We start from the raw sequence: 27,192 nt of genomic DNA, 5'->3' as shown, positions 1-27,192 counted from the left end.
CATTTCTTCTGGGTGAAGTGACCGGGGGTGGAAAAAAACGCCGCACGCCCGGTCACCTGTCACCATAAACGCCCTGGCAACGGGCGCCGTGGAGAGGGCCCACCGGGCAGCCGCAGAGCAACCCGGCGTGCCCGCCCTGTCTTGTTTCTCTGCCACGGCAGGGCGGCAGACGGAACGCCTTGATCCTCGCGATGTTATCCCAAGGCAAGCCGAATGATACGGGACGGGACCCGTGCAATTAATAGCCCCACGCCTCTCTGCCAAAACATGGCAGGAACTGACACCGCGGTGGGAGCAGTTGGAGATGTCAGGCCACGCACGCTCATTAAATGCGGCCTCGGACCTCTGGCTGGTGGACACCTCATCGGTGGGCCCCTCGGGGGCCTTTCTGGGTCGTCGGGGCACCGAGTGCTCGGGGGTACTGTTCACCTCCCCGAGCACTCTCTCCCGAGAATGCCTATCCTTGTCCTCGGGGTACCGGGTGCTCGGGGGTACTGTTCACCTCCCCGAGCACTCTTGCACGATCCTTCGGGGAACCGAGTGCTCGGGGGCTACCACGTGCAGCCCCGAGCACTATCTCCCGAGCACTCTTGTATGGATCTTCGGGGAACCGAGCGCTCGGGAGCTGCTGCACGTAGCCCCGAGCACTCTCTCCCGGAACTTAGCTCTTTTGATCGTCGGGGGACTAGGGTGCTCGGGGGTGACCGGGCACCTCCCCGAGCACTTTCTTCCCGGTACTTAGACTCTGTAGATCATCGGGGAACTGGGGCGCTCGGGGACCACCGACTGTGACCCCGAGCACCTTCTCCTGGGACTTGAGCTTTTCTCATTCTTTAGGAGGGACCTCGTGGAATGGCGCCATGTGGCGGATGGCTGGCCGGGCCTCGGGACTCAGGGACCCCCGGTTCCTGATACACCGACACCTCCCTATTGTGTATAACATCCTTTAGCAGATATATCATCACGACGATGATCTTATACGCTTAAATAATGTCGTAGCTTCTGGGAAGTCACCAAGACAGCTTATAGCAACTTCTGCACTTACGAGTATCGTATCTTAGGATCATGTAGGATTTCGCTCACATATATAGTAAATTGGCTTTTGGATCTTGTCCTTCCTCTCAGGACATTCCTGTTCGATCGCCAGAACTGTGCTTATAGCTCGCGAGGTAGCTGCAATGTAGAAAAAGAGCCCCTCTTTTTTGTTAGATAGGTTTAGAATTAATGGAGATAATAAATACTTTTTTAAATCTTGAAATACCTTCTCAACCTATTCCATCCACTCGAACCGATTGTTCTTCTTTAGAAGCCTAAAGAAAGGCATCCCCGCTCACCCATCTTGGTTATAAACCGACTAAGGGTTGCTATGCACCCCGTCAGCTTTTGGACCTCCTTTAGTGTTTGAGGTGATCTCAATGCCACAGCTTGACACTAGTAAATTGAGAAGCTTGCCGGACGGGATGCCGAACGTGCACTTCTCGAGATTAAGCATCATACGATACTTTCTAAGGTTCTCGATAATTAATGCATCTTTAGTTCTAGACTTAACTTCAATACATTGACATAACCTTCAACGTTGCGCCTAATTTGGGGCTGTAAACATTTCTAAATACACCGCTGATAAGTAGCACCAGCGTTCTTTAAATTGAAATGTAAAGACCCTGCTAGAGCTGCTGACTCCTCGAATAACAGTGGTATAGATTTGTAACCATTCGTTAGGGTTGAGTTTTCTGTTGTACTTCTGGATCGAACCCGCCTTGAACTTCTCGGGCCATCGTATCGACCAAATCTCATGTATGAAAGCCTCGCATCCTGCATCAAATTCTTTAGGAGGATATGGGGGTGGAATGTCACACCTGTTCCTTAGAGCAGGGGAGTCACGTCGACTATCTCGTCCTGGGGACACGTGGTCGTGATGACGACGACAATCTTCTTAGAGTTCCTCCTAGCAGTTGTCTATCACTTGTCGTAGATTGTTCCTTTAATGAGAAATACGATTCCTTAAATCTTCCTGGTCTCTGCGCCTATAGATAGGGTAGTTGCAATTCAGCTCTGTAGGGTTGTGCTCGAGTTCGACCACCCGAGCTCCCTGTATGTGATCTCTCGACTCGAGGATGTCTATGTCCATTGTTCTTCGAACCGGCACCTTACCGACTAGGGTGCCTAGAACCGCCAAGGTTGTTTGCTCGAGCCGCCTGGATCTGAGCTGCATCAACCAAAGTCTTGAGTTGATTGACCGTAAGGGTCAGGGGATTCATCGGATCTAACTTGGGAAATGATCTTAGGATCATATGAGCCCTGGATATTAGCTTCGAGAGTATTGAAAACATTGCTACCCAAACTCAGCAGAGGTCGAACCGATGTCGCTCCGCGATTGCTATCCTAAGGGAGTTCATTCCCTGATCTTTGGGGCGCTGCCAGTGGAGGCGTGCCCACCAGAAGTCATCTTTGGAGACCAAGAGGCACCTGACCTCCTGTAGTCCATCGATGAAGAGTTGTGTCAAGGACGATGACCGGTGGTAACCCCCCTGCAGCTCCTGCACCTACGGCAGTGGTTGCCGCCACTGGATCTTTAGGGATTTTCACACCATCATTCTCCACTGCCATTGGATCTCCCGCGTTTTACTTGCTGGGGGTGCCATCGACTCCGGCCATAAATACGAATCGATCTGTTCGGTTGCTCTGGCCTTCGATGGAGTCATCATTGCCACTTTCCCGACTCTCCTCGTCGCTATCGGTGTCCATAAACTAAAGAACACTAGGTTCCTTGGGATCCCACTTGAGGTGTCCCATCGGTATAGATCCAATGGGCTAGACTCGAGAATACCAGTGTGAATCAGTTCACCCTAATTTTCCCAACAGTAAACCATAGTTCCAAATGTGATCTTGGAGCCGGCGGGAGGTGATTCGGAGATGACTGCCGCCAACTCAAAGTGATCGTAGAAACCGGTGTCGAAAAATCCAACGTGGATGTGAACTCGAGGCATGATAAATTATAAAAAAAATAGAAGAATACCCATACCTCCGAGCGCTAACTGTCAAAGATTTGTTAATGATAATATGTCCGTAATTGAACTAAGATACCTTCGAGATTAAGGATCGAGCATGAAACAAGACACACAATGTAGATAGGTTTGGCCCCCAATTGAAGTAGTACTCTAGGTCCTATATATATGTTGTTGTATATATATATTGTCTTAAGTACAAGTAATATGGCTAGACCTATTATAAGGAGTAGATTGGATCTAGGCTAATTTAGGGATGAAATCACTGAGTATCTCCAGGAGCTATGGTCTTGGTGCTTGCGTCGAGTTGATGGTTTTCAAATTGGGTTCTTTGTGTTGTCCCCCTCTTTTTTTTTCTAGAAGTATGAGTCCCCACCTTATATAGATGTCCTGACGCTGTTCTGGATTCAGTCATAGTCAATAAAGAGTTATTTATCTTGTTGGTCAAGGTAAGACAACCGAATCCAATCTGAATATTAGTCGTACTCAGGTCGGTTAATCCGATTGAGATCTTCGTAGTATAGATTTTGGAAATCCCCGAGTATGCCAGTCCCGCAGATTTGGGTCCGCAATTTTCAAAACCATTGAGGATGTATACAATGTATGGTGTCTATATGGGTACTCCTTGATGTATATATTATATAGTTAGATATTGAACAGCCGGTGCGGATGCTGCTGCTGACAATGGCGCCAAGAAGCTCCTGGTTTTTGTCTACTTCCACAGCGGTGGTTCTGCGTTGACAGCATTACCATGCACGACTTCCAGGTCGCCCGTCGTCGTCCGCCAACTACCTCCTCGCCCCCGAGCACAGTCTCCCCGCGGCGCTCGACGACATGGACTACCTCTTCTCCTGGCTGCGCGCACAGGCCACGACTGCCACGGCTACCTATCCGTGGCTCGCCGAGTCGGCGGAAGCCGACTTCCGCCGCATGTTCGTGTCCGGCGACTCGGCCGGCGCGAACATCGCACACCACGCGGCCGTCCGCATCGGCTCAAGCAACCTCGCCGCCGACCCCGCGCGCGTTGTTGTGACGAGTTGCCGAACACGAGAACACACACACACTCACGTGACCTCCCTGGCTAACAAGCAGCAACCAAAAACACACACGAGAGACTAGTAATGCGCTGCGTAAGTACACTTATCGGCCGAGATTACAAGGCAAAAGCACGGGCTGACAAACTTGCCCGAGTCCTATGCAACATCAGCCAGCAAGAAATTCTATAGTACTTTCATCGAAATATCTTTACGAGATTTTGATTTATACTTTTTTTTTATCTAACAGCTAACATGTAGAGAAGGAGGATGATACGTGATATGTACAAGAGTGGATCTTTCTGTAAGATCAGATCCGATAAAATTTCCTTCCCATCAGCCGCGTCATCCCACAACCCGCACACAGTAGCTCCACAAGGTATATAGACACACGGACTATCTCAATCATTTATCTTTCTCATCTAATACTTATATATCTATTAATTCTTTCACATACTTTATATTTTTTAATTATCTCTCTAATTACAAATCTTAACATAAATAAATAAACCTCATAAGCTATGTGTGGGTATGTGTTAATAGAATTTTCCCTTCCCTGTACTAAACAAGAGAATACTGCCTTGGCGTGAACGTGGGCATGCCTCTTGCTGTTAGCTAAACGTGCAAAAAAACTGCTAGGAAAACGATACGTGCAACAAGGTTTAGTCCAACACGCATCGCCGGGTGCGTCCTGCTCTGGCCGTACTTCGGCGGCGAGCAGAGGACGGCGTCCGAGAGACCTGCCCGGCCGACGTGTTCCCGACGCTCGATCGCCCTGTACGACCAGATGTGGCGGCTGGCGCTACCGGCGGGGGCGACGAGGGACCACCCGGCGGCGAACCCGTTCGGGTCGGGCAGCCCCGCGCTGGGCCCCGTCGATCTCCGGCCGCTGCTCGTCGCGTCCGGCGACCGCGACATGCTGATCGACCGGATCAGGCGCTTGAAGGCGACGGGGAACAAGCGCGTCGAGTTCGTAGAGTTCGCGGGCAGGGCCACGGGTTCGCCGTCTCCGAGCCGGACGGCGAGGCCACGGGCGAGCTGGTCCAAGCCGCACGGCGTCGCACCGGCGCCGCCCAGCTGAGCGCATCCGCTCTCCCGGGACTCGGTCTGCTTATCCGGACGCATCCCGTGACGCAGGCACGCTGCTCGCCTCAGTCAGTGTAACGCTTTTGTCGTAATTGCATTAAGAAAGAATTTTAAAAGTATAAACGCTTGTTTTGAGGTTTACATAGGCGTCATTTATCAACAAATCGACATCAATTCACAACGATATCTTGTACACGTGAAATTGCACACAGAGCAAGCACTCTTCCTCAACTCGCTACAAGACATACGGCACCAGAGCTTTGATCCTCGCCGGGAACTCGTCGAACTTTGACGCGTACCACCTCCTGGTGGCGCAGCTCCGGCCAGCGAGGTAGGCCGCCGTGCCGAAGGCCACAGAGAGCGCGAACACCGTCTGCGAGATCATGGCGAACCCGAAGAACGCGAGGATCTCAAAGAGGTAGTGCGGGCAGGTGACGAGCTCAAACAGGCCGCCCCTGGGGATCTTGTACCCCTTGTCGTTGCCGCCTCCGACGGCTCTCAGTCTCGAGAGAAGGTAGTGGTGGTAGAAGTTACCGCCGACGCCGATGGCGAAGACAAGCACGCCGGGGTACCTCAGGTCGACGGGAGGGTCCGGGAGACCGCGGCTCAGGTGCTGCACGTAGATCATGGCGACACTGTTGAATAGGTAACAAGAGGAGATTGTTAGAGCCGTGGAGAGCGGCATGCTCCCACTGTACCGGTGAACCAAAAGCACCTGAGAGAGAGAGAACACATGTTAGCTAAACCGGCTGAATTTCATAGGATTTCTTCGAGAATTATACTATCGTATAAAAATTATGAGTTCCAATTAAGTGGGATTTACCATTGTGTACTGAAGTATTAATTGGGTTGTGTTACCCAAGTCATCTTATGGAATTTTACAATGAATTGGGGTTGCAATGGGCATCTCCAGCCAATACTTCGGAATGTATAAATTTTACGAACAATATCACAATTTATATGAAATTTGTTAGAATCAACAGTGATAAGAGTATATCTCTACTGGTTTAAAATTACTATCGCTACCGGTTCATTTCAAATGTATTAATAGTGGTTTTGAACCGACGCTGGCGTGTCAAATGGAGCATAATTTGTGTTCGAAGAGTTCGGTGGTGTCTGAACTGAAGACTGTGAGCTGTTCTACTTCTGCGTGGCTTATAACAAATAGTCCAAAAATGAGAGAGAGAAAAAAAGAGTGGATTTCATTACCTCGAGAACCCGTTTGAGGAAGTGGACGGCGAGCGCGGCGCTGAGGAGCTGGGCGCGCGTGCCATCCACCGCGCCCGGCACTGCGAAGGACGCGAGCGCGGCGACGAGCGCCGGGGCGTAGGCCACCAGCATCCCGCCGCGGCTCGGCAGGAGTGCGCCGCCGCCCTGCTGGCGCTGCTTGACACCCGCCACGACGTGCCAGAACTTGGAGTAGGCCATGTGCTCGCCGCGGAGCTCCGAGAGGCCCAAGCTCGCCAGCGAGGCGACGGATACCGCCGACATCGCGGCCACAAACGCCGACGCAAGCGGCGGGTACAGGAATGGTGGCGACGGCGCCCACATCTCTCTACGCCTCTCGCTCGCACAACTACGTATTGCTACGGTCCGGTTTGTGATTTGAGGCAGGAACCAGAGGAGATCGGGAGGTACTTGAGGAAGAAGAAGCACAGAGGCAGACAGAGCTGTTCCAACAGACCAACACAGAGCCGAGGCATATTTTATACTCCCTCCTCGGGAAATAAGTGCCATTTTAGGTTACGTGTTTTAAATTTTAATTATAAATTATTTTTTATACAATAAATTTGAATACTTAAAAATAACACAAGTAGATTTATCCTCAAAAATATTTTCATAATAATATATTTTATCACTATATTATAACAAAATATAGTAGTAGCTAGTAAAAGTTCATTTTTGAATCGTGCTAATTTTCAAAACCATATTTATTTTAAAGTACTGTTTTTCTTGCGTGCCACATATGGGAGAAGCTGGAGTGAACGCTATAATAAAAATTATAGCAGCTGTGTTATAGTGTTTTCGCGCCGAGAAGTTGGAGTGGACGGCAATCTGATTCCCACAATTAATGCTTTCCTTCTTTGATCACGTGTGCACACATGCACCACGCACTGGCACACGTGGGAACGGAGGTAGCTGTTTTCTGCGGCCTGTTGCTTCATCGCATAGAATACTTGGATAGTCAACTCTTTGAGTAACCCAAGCCTGGTTGGTAGCATTAGATCATGTCAAAGCAATCCAATTATGCAACTAATTGTAACATGGAAGATCCATCCATTGAATCCAAGCTGTTCTCTGGAGGAAGAACGTGGAGCATGTGTCAGATCAAATGAAGGACAAGCGTGCATCAGGACTCAGATCAAACAACAGCCCTGGCTGTCTTTTTCAAAATACTACACTCCTCAAGAATACCATAAAGAAAAGCATTTTGCACATTTGGCTGCCTCAAGCTCCACCCCCTTGTCACCGCAATGGACATAATCAATCTAATTGTAGAAGGTTTTACCACATGGCTAAAAGTGTCTTCATAATCTATGTTAAATCTTTGTTTGAATCCTTTGGCTACTAGTCTTGTTTTGAATCTGTCAATAGATCCATCAGATTTTCTCTTGATCTTATAGACCCGTTTACAATCAAATATGTTCAAGCACTTCTCTAGAGGTATAAGTTCCCAGGTGCCATTCTTGAGTAAAACCTGAAACTCTTCATCCATAGCCTGTCTCCAATTTGGATCTTGTAATACATATTTCTAATTGTCATGTTCTGGAGTGATGACAACAACAGTATACCTGACAGTGCCATCTGCGAATCTCTTAGGAAGGACAATGTTATCTCGAAGTCTAGTGCGCATGGCATGTTGAGGTGCGGGCTGACTGGGTGGAGTTGCACTGGTGGTAGAACTGTCAGGTTCCAAGAGTGCAGTAGAGGCATCTTCAGCAGAACTGGCAATTATCGATGCTGAAACAGTAATTCCAGCAGGTTGAACTAAAGGGGTGACTGAGTATGCTGCATTTGCATGTTCTCTTTGATGTCAACACCTGCATCATAGTGCATAGAAGAGGTATCTTGTTGCAAATCAAGGTTAGATTGCAGAGGTTCATGCTCAAAAGCCACAAGGTCACTCCTAGCAGAATTGTAAATAGGTAGAAGGATTTGAGTTTCTTGTCTGACAGGATTGGATGAAGAATTTTTGTGAGGAAAGGAAAGGTATTTTCATCAAAGATGACATCCCTAGAGATGTACACTCTTCTAGTCTCAAGATCTAAGCACTTATATCCCTTGTGCATATTGTTGTAGCCCACAAAAGCACATTGTTTAGTTCTGTTGAAGCTTGTGCTTGTTGTAAGGTCTGGGATTTGGATAGCAAGCACAACCAAAGGTTTTGAGAAGGGTGTAGTCGGGCTTTTGCTTAAACAAAATCTTTATTGGTGAGACATTATGGGTGACCTTACTGGGTAATCTGTTAATAAGGTAGCAAGCGGCTAAAAAAGCTTCATCCCAAAATTTAACAGGCATGTGAGCCTGAGGAAGAAGAGAGAGAGCAACCTCAACTATGTGACAATGTTTTCTCTCAACCAAACCATTTTGCTGGTGTGTGTAGGGACATGACACCCTATGAGAGATGCCACTATTTTCAAGGAAAGCATGAACTTTTTGGTACTCTCTACCCCAATCAGATTGCAAGCACAGATTTTCTTATCAATGATCAACTCAACATGTTTATTAAACTAAACGAATGTGTTTGCTACATCAGCTTTGCTTTTCAACAAATAAAGCTAGGTAAATCTACTAAAATCATCTACAAAGCTCACATAATACTTGAACCCATTGGCTGAGGTATGTGCTGGCCCCCAGACATCTGAGTGAATAAGCTCTAGAGGTGAATATGATACATTATTGGATAAAGGAAAAGTCAATTGATGGATTTTGCCAAGCTGACAAGCACTACAAATAGCATCTTTATTGTTGGACATGGAAGTAGGAAGACTGTTGAGCTGAAGAATCTGTTGGACGATTTGAGAGGAGGGGTGTCCCAGCCTGCAGTGCCACTAGTCAGTGCTTGTTCTAACTCCAGAAAGAGCATCTTTAGATGAGGCAGTGGCTTGAGCAGACAAAGCGTAGAGCCCTCCTTCACATCTACCTTAAAGAAGAATGGTCCCCTTGGCCGAATCCTTGATAAGATAGAAATTGGGGTGGAATTCAAAGACCACATTATTGTCACTAGCCAGTTTTTGAATAGATATAAGATTCTTTTGGGTATTAGGTACAAGAAGGACATTATTGAGACGAAGTGTTTTATGTGGAGTTGGAAAGCTAGAGTGACCAATGTGGGCAATGGCCATAGCTGAACCATTTGCAGCCTGCACTTGATCTTTACCAATGTACTTCAACCTCATGGTGAGTTGATTCAGTTCACTTGTGATATGATCAGTTGCCCCCATGTCCGTGTACCAATTGGTGTCGACTTGGTAGCTTTCAGTTGTGGCAGTAGCAGCAAATCGTGGCTCATTGACCTGGTAAGCATGATCAAATCGGTACTAGCACCTGGAGGCAACATAGTTGGTCTTGTTGCAGATCTGACACGCCACTTGTTTGTTGTTGTTGCTAGTTGCATAGTTGTTGTAAGTGGAGGATGATCGATCACGACCTCTGCCATGACCTCCACAACCATGGCCTCCTCTATCGCTGGGGTTGTTGCTGTTGTGAACTATTGAGTTGACTGAAGCACCAATTTGGACTGCAGTGTTGTGCTGATCAAGTCGCATCTCAAAAGCCATGAGATGTGCATAAACATTATTAAAGGTTAGATCATCAACTTGAGTCGTGAGGAAAGTCATGATTGAGTCATAATTGGAATGAAATCCCATAAATAAATAGGAAAAGAGTTCATCATTGTTAATTGCTTGCCAGGCGGCCGCCATGGAATCGGCGAACCCTTTCACCTTGTGGATGTAGTTTGCCATCGTCATGTCCTTCTTCTGCACGGTGGAGAGTTGGCGACGAATTTGCATCACCTTGGCCTTGGAAGTTGAGGCATACATGCGCTGCAGATGGCTCCACACCCCATGAGATGCGGTGAGGAACAACACTGAGACAGCACATCTGGAGCAAGAGTGGAGAGCAGCGTGCTGAGGACGAGTTGATCTTGTTGAATCCAGGCTTGATACTCTGGATTTGGTTTGCGCTCATCTTTGTCGACGATGATCCGAGATGGCATTTGGATGGAGCCATCGGCGTAGCCAAGTAATTATTGGCTGCGAAGATATGGCAGGATCTGCGGCTGCCATAGGGGATAATTCTCCCATGTTAGTTTGATGTTAACCAAATGACCGAAGGATGGCGTCGGGAGAAGTCCGGCGTTGCTTTGATTTGTCAAGATCAAGGATGGAGATTTTGGGGAACTGGGCATGCCAGAGGAAAGAGGCTCTGATGCCATGAAAGAATACGCGAAAGAATGGAGGAATCTGCCACACAATCGTGGCCAGGCTCGCTCTGTGTTTATCAGTTCAGACGATAACAGCATGTCCGGCAATAGCGCACAATTACAATAGACTTTGTTAGAGTATGTTCAGAGATCGTGTCAGTTTCAAAGGAGCGAATCTACGACTAAAACTAGTGCTAAATTAGTTACATGACGGCAGTCAGCTATCCATTTTAACACCGCCGCGCTAGCACCACCTGCGCGCGTTCCGATCGCAGTTCGGTAACCTCCCACCGCACTGCCACGCCGTCGGCCTCCAGCGCCTTCACCCTCACGTAGAGACCAAAACCCCTTGCGATATCGATGGCACACTCCTCCCCCGGCGCCATCACAATGGCGTTCTCGCGGCGGTGCCTCTCACGTCCATCGTGTACTCGAACTCCTCCTCGGCCGTAGCGGTGTTAAACCCATCTAATTTCTGCAGTGGTTCTTCTCCACAATCTTTTGAGGAAAGAAACGTGTTCTGCATCTGCAGCTAGGTAAATAGAAGAGGCTCCTCTAGACGAGCAGTGTCCCCTTCCACTTCGTCTGTCTTTGGGTTGCCTGATGAGGAATATGAAATTGAAAATAACCAACCCACTTCTTCCAGCTCGTCATTGACAGCGTTCCTCCTCGGTTGGCTTCTACTCTGGAGAGATCCAAGGGTGATCACCGGATCGGATTCAGAGCAGTTGATCTCCATCACCCCACGACCAAATGCCTGCGAACGGAGACACCAGACTGGCCTGTTGCGAGCGGCTCATTTGGAACGCAAGCTAGAATTTCTAAGGCGCATGTGTATAGTTCTTGTAAAATAGAGGGTTAACTCAAACCTCATGCACATAACGTAATGTCGCGTGAACGTGACATATATATGCGCCAGTTGCTGGATAAAACCGACTTACTATACCTGCATGTATGGTTCCTGTCTACTGCCATGCCCTCCATTCAAAGATAGTAGGTGTATTTTTTGGTAAAAGATAAATTTTATGTACTTTAATTAATATTTAATCAAATTATAAGAATATCAAGTGTATAAAATTATATAACTAGATTTATAATTTAAAATAATTTTATACTATATAGATTTTGTAGCTATATACGATATATTTTTTAGAAAAATTTAATTAAAATCTAACTTTAAAAATAAAAAAATATGTTTAATATTTCTGAACGGAGAGAATATACGGCAAACATTTTCACGCACGCGAATGAGTAGGCTGCGACGTAGCCAGTCTAGTTCCACGTAGCCACCTGCGGATGTGGCTCTCCTACTGTTAACGACGAACGGCTACAGTTCAGACACGTTTCACCACAGGATAGTTACACGTGGCGAGCGCATCGTGGTACTAACATGCGACACGCAAGGCCCTGAGCGCGTACGTCCACTTACGGTTCACAGCTCGGCGCCGTGTGTCCGTGGCGCGCAGCAACGCCGCCCGCCGTTCACGCTCGCAGTCGAGGCACCGGTAGATCGAGAGGTCCGGGGGAGAGAGACCAGAGATGTGGCCGTCGTGGCTGCCGTTCCTGTACCCGCCGCCGGCGTCGGCGTTCGTGACGGCGATGTCGGCGGTGTCGCTCGTGTCGCTGGCCAACGGGGGGCTCTCGGAGCTCCGCGGCGAGCACATGGCCTACTCCAAGTTCTGGCACGTCGTGGCGGCGAGTGGCAAGCAGCAGCGGCAGCAGCGCGGCGGCACGGTCCTGCCAAGCCGCGACGGGATGCTGGTTGCCTACGCCCCGGCCTTCGTCGCCGCCGCGGCGTCCTTCGCCGTGCCGGGCGCGGTGGAAGGCGCGCGCGCGCAGCTCCTCAGCGCCGCGCTCGCCGGCCACTTCCTCAAACGGCTTCTCGAGGTAACAATATCCACGCCGGTTTTAAACTTTTACTCGAAGCCATGTACAAGTATATATATGTTCAGACGTTCAGTTCAGAACTTCAGACACCACGCACCAGAGTCTTCGAAACAAGGCGTATGCACCACTTGGAAGTTGGAACTACAGAACTTGCTATATGATTCGATAATGCTTAGGCTCTTACGTCCGATACGAGCGATTATCGCTCGGACGCGTCATCTACCGCAGTTGATGGAACGAAACGGCTCCAGTGCACACATAGCTCCACCATCCTTCACCAAGAACTGTGTGTAGTTGAATCAAATTTGTTGCAGATGTAGTTTTCGGATGTTGCATACACAGTAAAAAACATTGCAGTGTGTTGAGCCTATAGGTCTATTTTGGTCTCAATCTTATTTGCTAATTTCTAATACAAATGAGATGTTTATTGAACGACAATTATGATTTTGTTTTTGTTTTTATTTCTACCAGCTTTTTCTGAATTTTTTTTAAAGAGACAATTTTTTCTGAAATTTCTATGAATCTGTATCTAGTTAGCTGCAAGCGGTTTAATCTGGTGTTGCGAACGTGCTATTGAAATGTTGTCTCAGACTACAATCCTAATTTGATAATTTTGGGGTAATAATTGAGGGAGGAAACACGAGAATGGATGGTTTTATTGGTGGGCACTTGATTTTTTAGTCGGGTACGAGACATATTTGCTACGATTTCTACCGTTTGGGTGCTATGGGTTTGAGCTGGTCGTCGATCCTCTCCTGTGATGTTGCAAGAAACAAAGGCTTATGTTGCGGGGATCTTTTCATGTTCGATCTAACGGTAACGAGCGTACACAGTTTTTCACATCGTACGATAGAGGAGCGTCGAGGCGCTAGCGTCTGGAAAGGACATATGGGCTCATTACATTTGGAACATATGAATTATATTTGGTAATACTTCTATGACATATCATATTTTTATATTTTAAGTTTATATTTAATATTATCATGTCTAATATTTATGTTTTTATTGCAACCAACGGTCACTTGGCTAGTCTACTTACCATGCTTCAAAGTGTTCTGTCTCTCAGGTGCTGTTCGTTCACCGGTACAGTGGGAACATGCCGCTCGCCACGGCGGTCACCATCTCCTCCAGCTACCTCCTCAGCACCGCCACCATGATCTACGCGCAGCACCTCAGTCGCGGCCTCCCGGATCCCCCCGTCGACCTGCTCTACCCCGGCGTGCTCGTCTTCGCCATCGGCCTCGCCGGCAACTTCTACCACCACTACCTCCTCTCGAGACTGAGAGCCGACGGAGGCGGCGACGACAAGGGGTACAAGATGCCTAGGGGCGGCATGTTCGAGCTCGTCACCTGCCCACACTACCTCTTCGAGATCATCGGCTTCTTCGGGTTCGCCATGATCGCACAGACCGTGTACGCGCTCGCCGTGGCATCCGGCACGGCGGCCTACCTCGCTGGCCGGAGCTGCGCCACCAGGAGGTGGTACGAGTCCAAGTTCGAGGGCTTCCCGGAGAGGATCAAAGCGTTGGTGCCGTATGTCTTGTAGTGAGTAAGAGAGTGCGTGCTCCATATGCTTTCGTGTGTGCACGAGATTTTTGTGCACCAATTTGGTTTCGGCTTGTTGCGATTGGTGTGAAGTTTTCGTGCCTGAAACACGAGAATTTTATAGGAACTTTGCCTGAAACAATTTGTTGCAGCTGGTGTAAGTTCTGCCACCTGAAATATTGTTATTTACCACTGTTCAGGAAGCAATTTTATAGGAACTCTTGGCTTCTCAATTCAATTCAGAAGATGATGCAACTAATATAGTCATTGACTACCGTTCCATTTTGCATACTATGTCAATCGTTTTTCAACCTGAAATGTTGTTAATCACTTCATTATGAAAGGTTACGTTGATAGCTAAGTGACAAACCTAATGCATGAAGATGTAGATGTGTCATAGAAGTGCCGCCGAATATATATGTATAGCGATACCGTAATTTAATTTCAGATGAAATCCGAAAAAGGAGGAATAGATTATCCGCTAATTTTTCTCATAATTTTTTTATTTATTTTCATTAGTAAACCGAACCCATATCCGTTAGTAACGAGGTGGACAGACTTAATGACGAGGGTGAATGTTAAAAATAAGTAAATTATTAAAATTTTAGTGGTTTTATTAGATGGGAAGAGAGTAGAGAAAGAGGTGATGCGAGAACTAACTCATGTTTTAATGGTAGAGATTGAGTTTCTTCAAATCTGACAGAATTATTTTCCCAGACAATCTGATTGAATTCGGATTCAAAAATCAAGATCACAAGAACTGATGATCTGATTGAATGATCATGTAGAGCTTCTAGTTTATACTATCGTGTCTCCTGATACGCACTAAGATTGAAAGATTTTGTCAAGTTGTACTGAAATTAATTGACACGGTCCCGATCGATCCTGCGAATGGATTGGTTTCAGACTACAATATATAATTGAACTCGATCCACATCAAGATGTCAACAAATCTGCACTGATTGTGCCAACGTCTGTTGACTCTGCAAAGAAAATTGCAGATTAGCTAGAATTTTACTTGCATTAATTCAGGACCCTGTGTTGTTATAAGTGTAGTTAAACTGTCATTATATAGAGCTTCTTCACAGCATGATTGGCTGATCAAAGGATGAAAAACCACGCCACTTTGGGCACTGAGAGTGACATGTTTACTCGCAAGTCAAATATGCTGCTTAGAGGGGTAAGTTATCTGAATGTTTACAAATGTGTTATGAAGGTTAACCTACTTTAATCATTAGTCTAATTTCTTCATAAGAAATGTAGCAATTTAAGTCTATACTTTTCAACTAAATGAAAATAAAATAGCTCATCTAAACAACCTCGATGTACCACGCTTTATAAATTTCTAAAACTAAAAATATCTAGCTCTGAGAATTGTTAGAGCTGAAGCTCTATCTAAACATACCCAAACCATTGTTCCCATCTGCAACCAAGGATCGGATGGTCTAGAAGAGAGAAGAAGAAATGAGATTATTTTTCTTTTTCTTTTTTAATATTTACAAAAGTATATGCTCATTTCAAAATATTGCACATCTAGATTATCATCGTCCATTGAAAAGACGAAGGTAGGTAACATGTTTTTTAAAAATAAAGATATCATCCTTCCAACGAGTGACAACTTAAAGAATAAAAAGAACATTGCGTTTCATTGCTCTTAAAATTCAAAATACTATTAAAATAATCATAAAAAATCTAAAAAATATATTATAGAGGATGCTATAATATATTGTCGGTGTATCTGGAACCGGGGGTCCCTGAGTCCCGAGGCCAGGCAGTCATCCGCCACGTGTCGCTATCCCGCGAGGTCCCTCCTGCGGGGTGAGTAAAGTTCAAGTCCCGGAAGAAGGTGCTCGGGGCCACAGTCCGTGGTTCCCAAGCACCTCAGTTCCCCGATGATCCGCGGAGTTTAAGTACCGGGAAGAAAGTGCTCAGGGAGGTGCCTGGTCATCCCCGAGCGCCCTAGTCCCCCGACGATCAGAAGAGCCAAGTTCCGGGAGAGAGTGCTCGGGACTGCGTGTGGCAGCTCCCGAGCGCTCGGTTCCCCGAGGATCCGCGTAAGAGTGCTCGGGGCTGCACGTGGCAGCCCCCGAGCGCTCGATTCCCCGAGGATCCGCATAAGAGTGCTCGGGGCTGCACGTGGCAGCCCCCGAGCACTCGGTTCCCCGAAGGTTCGTGTAAGAGTGCTCGGCGGGAAGAGTGCTCGGGGCTGCACGTGGCAGCCCCCGAGCACTCGGTTCCCCGAAGGTTCATGCAAGAGTGCTCGGGAGAGGGTGCTCGGGGAGGTGAACAGTACCCCCGAGCACCCGGTGCCCCGAGGATAAAGATAGGCATTCTCGGGAGAGAGTGCTCGGGGAACAGTACCCCCGAGCACTCGATGCCCCGATGACTCAGAAAGACCCCCGAGGCACCCGCCGATGGGGTGTCAGTCAGTCAGAGGTCCGAGGCCGCATTCAATGAGCGTGCGTGGCCTGACATCCCCAACTGCTCCTGCCGCAGTGTCAGTTCCTGCCCTATTTTGGCAGAGAGGCGTAGGGCTATTAATTGCACGGGCCCCGTCCCGTATCCTCCGGTGTGTCTCGGGATAACATCGTCAGGATCAAGGCGTTCCGTCTGCCGCCCTGCTGTGGCAGAGGAACAAGATAGGACAGGCACGCCGGGTTGCTCTGCGGCTACCCAGTGGGCCCTCTCTACGGCGCCCGTTGCCAGGATGTTTATGGTGATAGGTGACCGGGTGTGCGCCGTGTTTTCCACCCCCGGTCACTTCACCCAGAAGAAATGATGACGTCTTTCCTAGTCGTGGCGTCTTGGAACTAGTGCCCCCTCTTTCCCGTTCGGGGCATGTCGCAGCTGGCGAGTGCTGAAAAGAGTGGGCAGCACAGAAGAGAAGGAGAAGGAGAGGGAAGCGATCAAGTAAGAAACCGCAAGTATCGAACACAGAAGCACCAAGAACCAAACCATAGACCAACTCAGAGCACAGCCCCTGCCCAAGAACAAGGAGCCTTAAGCCCTTAGTTAGACAAATATTCTTGTAACCAACAACATCCTTGAGGGACTTCCTCAGGGCAGCTATTACATCCATACAGGAGTAGCGTATTACGCCCCCGTGCGGCCCGAATCTGTCTAAATTCCGGTGCATTTACTTCTCCTTGCACTAGATCATCATCCCCCACCACCAGCCATTGCATTTGCATTCACTTCCATTTATTCCTCCGACGAACTTATTCAGGATCATCCCCCCGGCCGAATCTCTAAAAAGGGGTCTCTCGGGATCCCTGCGACAGGAGTTAATCCTCCGACAGCTGGCGCGCCAGGTAGGGGGGAACATCCCTGAATCTGTTTGTTTGTTTTCTTCCACAGAAAAAATGGTCGGTGGACACCGCCTCCAGCGTTCCGGCTCCAGTTCCAGCGAGGAAATGCAGCCCCTCGCACAGGAGGTCCTAGCCGCTGCTGCGTCCCAGCAGCAGCCGCAATCTGCACATGCGGTTTTCCCCTCCCAAGGGGACCAAGGCGCTGGGCCCAGCAGGGCCGCCGCCGCCGCCGGTGCACCATCCGACCCCCAGCAGGTGGTCGAAACCCCGGCCGCCAGGTCCGCCTCTGGACAGCGCCGGGTGCCTCTCCGGCGTAGGCTCGCTTTTAGCGAGGCCGGCCCCGGGAGCGTGCTGCTTGCGGCGCACGCTCTCCTCAGGCATCCGCCTGTCCAGGCGACTCCGGAAACCCCGGAAGGCCGCTGGATCCAAGAAGTCGCAGCCCTGGTCGGCACTGCTCGCCGCCAGGTGCTGGCCGAGAATTCTCGTGCCACCACCCAGCGTGGCGCCACCCGAACCGGCCCACCAACGGGCAACGTTCGCACAAGCCGAGGGGCCTCCAGGCGGAGCACCACCCCCCTGGCCGCGTCCGAAGCCCAAGACCTCCTCTTGCGTCTCAACGAGCGGAGGGGCCACGAAGATGCGCGCGTCACTCTCGAGCACCAGCGGGAAACCCGGCAGGAGGCCGAGGCTGAGGACCAAGCTTCCTCTTTTCCGGCCCACGATCGCCAGGATTCCCCGGCTCACCGGCGTTCACCGCCGAGGGGCGCCGCCCTCGCCACGAGGTACGGCACCGGCTGCCGTGCCTTCTCTAGTGAGCTCCGACGGGTCAAATGGCCCTCCAAGTTCCGCCCTGAGCTGCCGGAGAAGTACGACGGGTCCATCGACCCCGTCGAGTTCCTCCAAATCTACACTACTGCCGTCCAGGCGGCCGGTGGTAGTGAAAAGGTGATGGCGAATTATTTCCATGTTGCCTTGAGGGGCTCCGCCCGTTCTTGGCTCATGAACTTACCCCCAGGATCTATTAGCTCCTGGGATGACCTCTGCCACCAGTTTGTGGCTAATTTTTAGGGCACGTTCATGCGCCCCGGCCTGGAGTGCGACCTCCACGCCGTCAAGCAACAGGAGGGGGAGACGCTGCGATGCTTTATCCAGCGTTTCAGCCAGGTCCGCAACACCATCCCGCGGATAGCCCCCCACGCTGTCATCGTCGCCTTCCGGCAGGGCGTCCGCAACGAGCGGATGCTCGAAAAGCTAGGTACGCACGAAATCGAGACCACTGCAGAACTCTTCGCACTGGCCGACAAGTGCGCCAAGGCGGCGGAGGCCCGAGCGTGGCATGGTCCGCGCCCCGCCGCCGACCAGCCAAGTTCTTCCCGCTCTGACAGGCGGGAAAAGAAAAAAAGAAGAAAGCGCGAGGCCGCTCCTGTCGAGCCGGCCCAGGGCCCTGCCCATAGGCCGGCCCAAGAGCCCGACCGCCGGCAAGAACGCCGGGCGGCCGCCGACAGACGGCCTATGCCCGCGAGGGCCCCGGTTAGGGCCCCTCCTAGGGCTCCGGCTCTCGCAAGGGCCCCGGCACCTGCAAGGGCGCTAGATCCCGCAAGAGCCCCGACTCCCGCCCGGGCTCCTGCTCCAGCGAGGGCCCCCGCTCCCGCGGGGCCCGAGCTAGGCAAATGGTGCCCCATACACCAGACCAGATGTCACGATCTCACGGAGTGTCGTACGGTCAAAGGCCTCGTCGAGCAGCGCCAGAGGGAGCGCGACGAGTCCCGCGAGGGAGGCGATGCTGAGGCCGCCCCTGGCAACGCCGAGCTCGGCTTCCAGGAACCCGAGCATACCATCGCCTTCATCGACGGAGGCGCTTACACGCCTTCCTCGTGGAGTGGCATCAAGACCATGCGGCGCGAGGTGTGCTCGGCAACCCCGAGCGAAGAGGCCACCATGCCCCTGAGGTAGTCGGACGCTCCGATCACGTTCAGTATAGCCGACCACCCCTCCAGTACTGCAGGTGTGGGGCGACTACCCTTGGTGGTGTCCCCCACCGTCTGCAATATCAAGGTCGGTAGAGTGCTGATCGATGGGGGCGCAGGCCTCAACCTCCTGTCCAAGGAGGCCTTCGAGAAGCTGCAGGTGCCCTCCAGGCGCCTAAAGCCGTCACTTCCGTTCTGCGGAGTGACGCCCGGGCACTCCCTGCCCCTTGGGCAGGTCGAGCTACCCGTGACCTTCAGGAGTCGGGACAACGTCCGCACGGAAAATGTCCTCTTCGACGTCGCGGAGCTCCCCCTCCCCTACAACGCCATTCTCGGGCGTCCGACGCTCGCCAAATTCATGATGGCCGCGCATTATGCGTATCTCACGGTTAAGATGCCGGCCCAGCAGGCCCCACCTCCGTGACTGCTGACTCCGGCGGCGCCGTCTCCTGAGCCGAGCAGTCATACATGGCTTTGGTCTCAGCCCAGGCCGAGGTCGAAGGCTGCCCAGGGGGCCCGGGACCCTCTTCATCCAAACCCCGACTCGCCGCCGACGCCTCTGTTCCTACAAAGGAGGTCGTGGTGGGCGAAGACGCTTTCCAGGTCGTCCGAATCGGCGGTGACCTGGGCGACAAATAGGAAAGCGCGCTCGTCACCTTCCTCCGGGCTAACGCGGACGTGTTTGCATGGCAACCGTCCGACATGCCCGGGATCCCTAGGGAGGTGATTGAGCACCACTTGGCTGTGCGCCCGGACGCATGCCCGGTGAAGCAAAAATTCCGATGACAGGCGCCTGAGCGCCAGGAATTCATCCAGGAGCAGGTCAGCAAGCTCCTCGATGCCGGATTTATCCGAGAGGTCCTCCACCCCGAGTGGCTGGCGAATCCAGTTATCGTCCCGAAGGCCAACGGCAAGCTCCGCATGTGCGTGGACTACACCGACCTAAACAAGGCTTGCCCCAAAGATCCTTTTCCCTTGCCCCGTATAGATCAGATTGTAGATGCAACCGCGGGATGTGATCTTTTGTGTTTTTTAGATGCAAACTCTGGGTATCACCAGATCCGCATGGCCATAGAGGATGAAGAAAAAACTGCTTTTACCACCCCGGTGGGGACTTATTGTTACATGTCAATGCCTTTTGGTTTGCGCAATGCTGGGTCTTCTTTCCAGCGCGCTATTCGCATCACCCTTGATTCGCAGGTTGGCCGCAACGTCGAGGCCTACATCGACGATCTCGTGGTCAAGTCCCGAGACCGCGCCACCCTGCTCGACGACCTTGCCGAGACTTTCAACAGTCTCCGCACTACCCGCCTAAAGCTCAACCCCGAGAAGTGTGTCTTTGGGATACCCGTGGGTAAGCTCCTCGGTTTCTTGGTTTCCAGCCGAGGAATCGAGGCCAATCCAAAGAAGATCCGGGCCATCGAGCAGATGCGATCCCCGGCTCGATTCAAGGAGGTCCAGCGTCTCGCCGGCTGCATGGCGGCCCTCGAGCGCTTCATCTCCAAACTTGGGGAACGGGGGCTCCCCCTCTTCAAGTTTCTGAAGAAAGGCCGGTCGTTTCGATTGGACGCCGGAGGCCGAGCAGGCCTTCCGCGATCTGAAAAAGTACCTCACCTCACCGCCCGTGCTGGTGGCCCCATCCAAAGGCGAGCCACTACTACTCTACGTATCGGCCACTCCTCAGGTCGTAAGCATGGTGCTGGTGGTGGAGCGCGACAAGTGCGCGGGGCCAGGTGCTGGGCCCCAGCTCCCGGCCGCCCCCGGGCACTCCTCAGTCCTCGCGACTCCTCCCGAGCAAGGGGTCGAGCCCGAGCACTCGGCTCCCCCCGAGCAGGGGTCAAGCCCGAGCACTCGGTTCCTCCCGACCAGGGAGTAGAGCCCGAGCACCCGGTCAGCCCCGACCACACCGCCGAGCCTGGGGGCTGCGACAGCCCCTCGGGTGAGGCCGCGGTCCGGGCCTGCCGGGTACAGCGACCGGTGTACTTCGTCAGTGAAGTCCTCCGGGAGGCCAAAACAAGGTACCTCCAGGCTCAAAAGCTGCTCTACGCCGTGCTCATCGCTTCCTGGAAGCTGCGCCACTACTTTCAAGCGCACAAAGTCTCGGTGGTTACCACATATCCACTGGGGCCCATCCTCCGGAACCGAGAATGCACCGGGCGCGTCGTCAAGTGGGCAGTGGAGCTGGCGGAATTCGACCTACACTTTGTCAGTCGCCAGGCGATCAAAAGCCAGGCACTCTCTGACTTCGTGGCAGAGTGGACGCCCGTCCCCGAGGTCGTCCCAGAAGAGTTTTCTGCATATCCCGGGCACGATGCGCCCGGGTACTAGATCATGCATTTTGACGGTTCGCTCTCGCTGAAAGGCGCGGGGGCCGGAGTGGTTCTCACCTCCCCAACGAGTGAAGAACTCCGGTACATCGTGCAGCTGCAGTTCCGCGCATCCAACAACATGGCGGAATATGAAGGCCTCATCGCCGGCCTCCGAGCCGCGGTGGGCCTCAGGATCCGTCGCCTCCTAGTCAAGGGAGATTCCCAGCTGGTGATCAACCAGGTATCTAAAGAGTACCAGTGCACGGATCCTCAAATGGCGGCGTACGTGGCAGCAGTCAGGAAGCTGGAGAGGCGCTTCAACGGCCTGGAGTTGCGGTACATCCCTCGCCGCGACAACACTCTGGCCGACGAGCTCTCCCGCCTGGCCTCCTCCCGTGCGCGCATCCCTGCCGAAGTCTTTGAAGAAAGACTCACACGGCCTTCCATCCTGCCTGCCGAACAGGACGAAGGGGAAACCTCGAACGCAATTCAGGGGACCCCGGCGGTGCCCTCAGTGGGAAGCCCTGTCAGGGTGCCGCCGTTCGGCGAGTGCGCTGCACTTGCTGAATGTTCTCAAGATGCCTTGTGGATGGACGACATCCGAGGGTACTTGAAGGAAAAGTCCCTCCCCGGGGATAAGGTGTCTGCCGAAAGAGTTGCTCGGCAGTCCAAACGCTATGCCATAGTAGATGGGGATCTCTACCGGCGTAGCGCAGGCGGAATTCTCCTGAAATGCATCTCCCGGGAAGAAGGCGGCGAGCTCCTCGCTGAGATCAACGAGGGCGAGTGCGGTGTCCATGCATCGTTTCGCACGCTGGTCGGGAAGGCCTTCCGGCAAGGTTTCTACTGGCCTACAGCCCTCCAGAATGCTTCCGAGCTGGTTCGGCGCTGCAGAGCATGCCAGTTCCACGCAAGGCAGATTTACCAGCCAGCTCAGGCTCTTCACACCATCCTTCTGTCATGGCCTTTCGCGGTCTGGGGGCTGGACATTCTGGGTCCATTCCCCCGAACAATCGGGGGCTATAAGTACCTCTACGTCGCCATCGACAAGATCACCAAGTGGCCGGAGGCGGTCCCAGTCATCAAGGTGACCAAGAACACGGCGCTCCAATTTATCCGCGGCATCACCGGTTGCTTTGGTGTCCCAAACCGGATCATCACCGACAACGGCACTCAGTTCACAAGTGCCCTGTTCCGGGACTACTGCGAGGACCTTGGCATCAAGCTCTGCTTCGCCTCTGTCGCTCATCCTCGGAGTAACGGACAAGTTGAGCGCGCCAACGCGGAGATACTGAAGGGCTTCAAAACCCGGACATATAACGTGCTCGCAAAGCACGGGAAGGGATGGGTGGACGAGTTGCCCGCCGTGCTATGGGCCAACCGGACCACGCCAAGCCGCGCTACCGGGGAGACTCCTTTCTTCCTCGTGTATGGCGCTGAGGCGGTCCTCCCCTCCGAGCTCACTCTAGGCTCCCCTCGGGTGCATGCATACTCTGAGGGTGAGCAGGAGCAGCAGAGGCGCGACGACGTCGACTACCTGGAAGAGCGCTGGCGGTGTGCCATCGTCCGGGCAGCCCGCTACCAGCAAAGCCTGCGGCGCTATCACCAGCGCCACGTTCGAGCACGGTCCTTCGAGGTGGGGGATCTAGTTCTCCGATACGTCCAGTCGCGCGAAGGAAAGAATAAGCTGTCCCCTATGTGGGAAGGTCCCTTCACCGTGATCGGGGTCCCGCGAGAAGGTTCTTCCAGGTTGGCGGCAGAAGATGGGCAGCCGCTTCCCAACCCGTGGAACATCGAGCATCTGCGCAGGTTCTACCCGTAGATGGCCATGCTCCTGGCTCAGGTCAACCAGGCCAGGGGCTTCCCCCCCGCCCAAGTTGACCGGGGGCTACCACTAGCTGGGTAAGTCACCCAACCTTGTAAAAATTGTCAATTCAGTATGAATGTGAAATACAATCGTGTGTCAATTTCTTTTTTCTGGATTCCATATGTTTAATCTGTCTGGTGAGATGCTCGATTGTGCAAGAAAAGTTCGCTCTCTCTTTTTCCCCGCTGATAAAAGAATCCCGATCGGTATGCGCGCGGGCAGTTACCGTTGACTTACGTCTGATGTGGTAGGCCGTGGTGTTCGGTGTCGTGGCAAATCTCCGGGTACTACCGAGTCCCTGGGTGCTCTGGGTAATCCTATCGCTCGAGCCGCTCGAGTAGTCCGGAGCCCAGGCCCTAGGGGCGGGCTGTCGGTGCTCGGTCTGGTCTGTCATACCCGGGTGCCACCGAACCATAGGACCTCTGGGTTATGCCTCTGCCTGCTCTTGTCCGCCGGTCTGGGTATTCGAGAGGTCTCGGGTCGAAAACGAGAGCAGTCTATAGCAAGTACCGCACTAACAGAGTGCACCAAACAAGGATTTTCTCCATTTTCTCTTAAGTCACAGATCGACAATCAAAGCAAAAGCAGCTCGACCGCGAGGGCCTTGATGCCTAGGTCGCTGCTCGGCCCCTAGGGTCCTCGGGTGGTCCTACCGCTTAAGCATGAGTGGTCGAGATCACCTGACCCCGGGCTCCTCGCGTGCCCCTTGATGCTCGGGCGCCCCGGCTGAGGGAACCAAGTCCCTGGGCACCCCGAGCTCGGAGCGCACACCCCTCCTGGATCGGATTGGCCAAAAGGCCGACAGCTGTCCAGTGAGTGGTTAAATTCAGACGAATTTACGTTCAATAATATTTTGTTCCCGAGTCGTCCTCGGGGGCCCTCGTATTCTAATCTGCCCGGTGAGATGGTCTCCTCGTGCACAAAACCCTATCGTGTGTCCACTTTTTCCTAGAATAACAGAACGGTCCGTAGAAAGGTGTGCCGTACGTGCGGTAATGTCTGATCAAAGTCTTTCATGGTGGTCGTGGTGTTCGGTCCGCTTTTAAGGGCCCCGAGCACTACCGAGTCCCTGGGCGCTCTGGGTAATCCTATCGCTCGAGCCACTCGAGTAGTCCGGAGCCTAGGCCTCAGGGGCGGGCTGTCGGTGCTCGGTCCGATCCGCCCTAAGCCCGGGCACCACCGAACCACGGGGACTCTTGGTCACATTTCCGCCCGCGCGTGTCTTCGGTCTGCTGACTGAGTGGTCGCAAGGTGGAAAAGTGTTCACCGGTTATGGCGTGCTCCGTGCTGGATCGACCTATCTCCCGAGCAAGGAAGTTCGTGTCCTTGTCTTTTGACTTAGCCGATGCGGACTCGCGAGGGCTCGGGGGCTGAACGCACCGAGAAGGACGGTCGGGACGACATCGTTCTCGGGGGAGGAAAGGTCGGATCAAATCGACTAAGTACTCCCCGGGGCATCAAGGCAAAACATCAGAAAAAGCACTAAGTACTTGAGAATATCGGAGTTGCGAGCCCAAAGAAAAGCTTCCATTATATTTACAAGGGGAATACAAGCAGTTCTAAGGGATCACTCCTGTATCTACATCAAGACAAAAACAAAAGAAGAGGAAACTACTACAAAAAGCCTAATCAGAGGCGGAGTCGGCGTCGACGTCGGAGTCGGAGTCGTCACGGCCACCCCTGGGGGCTGGTGACGGCGGCACTTCCCGCCTGAAGCCGGCCGCCACCTCGGCTTTGACTACTCCTTCCCGCGCTGGCTCCAGCTGGAAGTTCGAGTCTCTGCTCCAGTAGCAGGCAAGGACGTGCTCGGCCACAGTCCGTGGTTCCCAAGCACCCCAGTTCCCCGATGATCCGCGGAGTTTAAGTACCGGGAAGAAAGTGCTCGGGGAGGTGCCCGGTCATCCCCGAGCGCCCTAGTCCCCCGACGATCAGAAGAGCCAAGTTCCGGGAAAGAGTGCTCGGGACTGCATGTGGCAGCTCCTGAGCGCTCGGTTCCCTGAGGATCCGCGTAAGAGTGCTCGGGAGAGAGTGTTCAGGGCTGCACGTGGCAGCCCCCGAGCGCTCGGTTCCCCGAGGATCCGCGTAAGAGTGCTCGGGAGAGAGTGCTCGGGGCTGCACGTGGCAGCCCCCGAGCACTCGGTTCCCCGAAGGTTCGTGTAAGAGTGCTCGGGAGAGAGTGCTCAGGGCTGCACGTGGCAACTCCCGAGCACTCGGTTCCCCGAAGGTTCGGGTAAGAGTGCTCAGGGAGAGTGCTCGAGGCTGCACGTGGCAGCCCCCGAGCACTCGGTTCCCCGAAGGTTCGTGCAAGAGTGCTCGGGAGAGGGTGCTCGGGGAGGTGAATAGTACCCCCCGAGCACCCGGTACCCCGAGGATAAGGATAGGCATTCTCGGGAGAGAGTGCTCGGGGAACAGTACCCCCGAGCACTCGGTGCCCCGACGACTCAGAAAGACCCCCGAGGCACCCGCCGATGGGGTGTCAGTCAGTCAGAGGTCCGAGGCCGCATTCAATGAGCGTGCGTGGCCTGACATCCCCAACTGCTCCCGCCGCAGTGTTAGTTCCTGCAATGTTTTGGCAGAGAGGCGTGGGGCTATTAATTGCACGGGTCCCGTCCCGTATCCTCCGGTGTGTCTCGGGATAACATCGCCAGGATCAAGGCGTTCCGTCTGCCGCCCTGCTGTGGCAGAGGAACAAGACAGGACGGGCACGCCGGGTTGCTCTGCGGCTGCCCGGTGGGCCCTCTCTACGGCGCCCGTTGCCAGGACGTTTATGGTGACAGGTGACCGGGCGTGCGCCGTGTTTTCCACCCCCCGGTCACTTCACCCAGAAGAAATGATGACGCCTTTCCCAGTCGTGGTGTCTTGGAACTAGTGCCCCCTCTTTCCCGTTCGGGGCATGTCGCAGCCGGCGAGTGCTTAAAAGAGCGGGCAGCACAGAAGAGAAGGAGAAGGAGAGGGAAGCGATCAAGTAAGAAACCGCAAGCATCGAACACAGAAACACCAAGAATCAAACCATAAACCAACTCAGAGCACAGCCCCTGCCCAAGAACAAGGAGCCTTAAGCCCTTAGTTAGACAAATATTCTTGTAACCAACAACATCCTTGACGGACTTCCTTAGGGCAGTTATTACATCCATACAGGAGTAGGGTATTACGCCCCCGTGCGGCCTGAACCTGTCTAAATTCCGGTGCATTTACTTCTCCTTGCACTAGATCATCATCCCTCACCACCGGCCGTTGCATTTGCATTCACTTCCATTTATTCCTCCGATGAACTTATTCAGGATCATCCCCCGGCCGAATCTCTAAAAATGGGTCTTTCGGGATCCCTACGACAGGAGTTAATCCTCCAACATATATCTCTTCAAAAAATTTAAACTCAAACCAATATTTTTACATGAGAAAAAAAGACAAATATGAAATTTGTCTTTTTGTTTCTCATATTTGTCTAAATTTTTTTAAGAGCTAGATCATAATGTCCTCTGTAATATAAATTTTGTTCAGATTTTTTCATGACTATTTCGATAGTATTTTGAATTTCAAAAGTAATAGAACACAATATTTATTATTTTTTTAAAAAGTGAATGAAGGACACCTTACTATCGTCCAACCAATAGGCAACAGTAGCTTAGATGTATAATATTTTAAACTTGACATATACTTTTGCAAATATTAAAAATAAAAACCTAACGTGTGATCCCCACACGCCGAGCCAACTAGGCGGACCCGGTCTACAAAACCGTAAGCTGGCCCATATTT

At 52.2% G+C, this 27,192-nt stretch overlaps 2 protein-coding genes, 1 non-coding gene and 1 pseudogene across 4 annotated transcripts; 2 read left to right on the top strand and 2 right to left on the bottom strand.

The window, feature by feature from the left end:
• The first annotated feature begins 2,360 nt into the window (after positions 1–2,360).
• Positions 2,361–5,203, top strand: LOC133891260 (carboxylesterase 15-like; annotated as a pseudogene).
• A 49-nt stretch (positions 5,204–5,252) lies between these two features.
• Positions 5,253–6,779, bottom strand: LOC133891297 (uncharacterized). The gene is made up of 2 exons (XM_062332012.1): positions 6,335–6,779; positions 5,253–5,840 (listed from the first exon to the last, which is right to left on the bottom strand). The coding sequence occupies exons 1-2, from the start codon at positions 6,674–6,676 to the stop codon at positions 5,361–5,363; spliced, it is 822 nt and encodes a 273-aa protein (XP_062187996.1). The 5' UTR covers positions 6,677–6,779; the 3' UTR covers positions 5,253–5,360.
• A 3,114-nt stretch (positions 6,780–9,893) lies between these two features.
• LOC133891836 (small nucleolar RNA Z247) lies at positions 9,894–10,032 on the bottom strand. Its single transcript, XR_009904292.1, has one exon. It is a non-coding gene; the product is annotated as a small nucleolar RNA Z247 (small nucleolar RNA).
• A 1,925-nt stretch (positions 10,033–11,957) lies between these two features.
• On the top strand, positions 11,958–14,136 carry LOC133891129 (uncharacterized). 2 transcript variants are annotated; one of them, XM_062331850.1, is made up of 2 exons: positions 11,958–12,440; positions 13,492–14,136. In XM_062331850.1, the coding sequence occupies exons 1-2, from the start codon at positions 12,093–12,095 to the stop codon at positions 13,984–13,986; spliced, it is 843 nt and encodes a 280-aa protein (XP_062187834.1). In that variant the 5' UTR covers positions 11,958–12,092; the 3' UTR covers positions 13,987–14,136. The 2 variants fall into 2 exon arrangements, with proteins under 2 accessions (XP_062187834.1, XP_062187835.1); XM_062331851.1 differs by having other exon boundaries at positions 11,959–12,440; positions 13,507–14,136.
• Positions 14,137–27,192: the final 13,056 nt, after the last annotated feature.

The sequence above is a fragment of the Phragmites australis genome, chromosome 14 (genome assembly GCF_958298935.1).
Source record: "Phragmites australis chromosome 14, lpPhrAust1.1, whole genome shotgun sequence".
NCBI classification, from domain to species: domain Eukaryota; kingdom Viridiplantae; phylum Streptophyta; class Magnoliopsida; order Poales; family Poaceae; genus Phragmites; species Phragmites australis.
The sequence above is the reverse complement of the archived record's forward strand: the minus strand, read 5'-3'. Positions and strand labels throughout refer to the sequence as shown.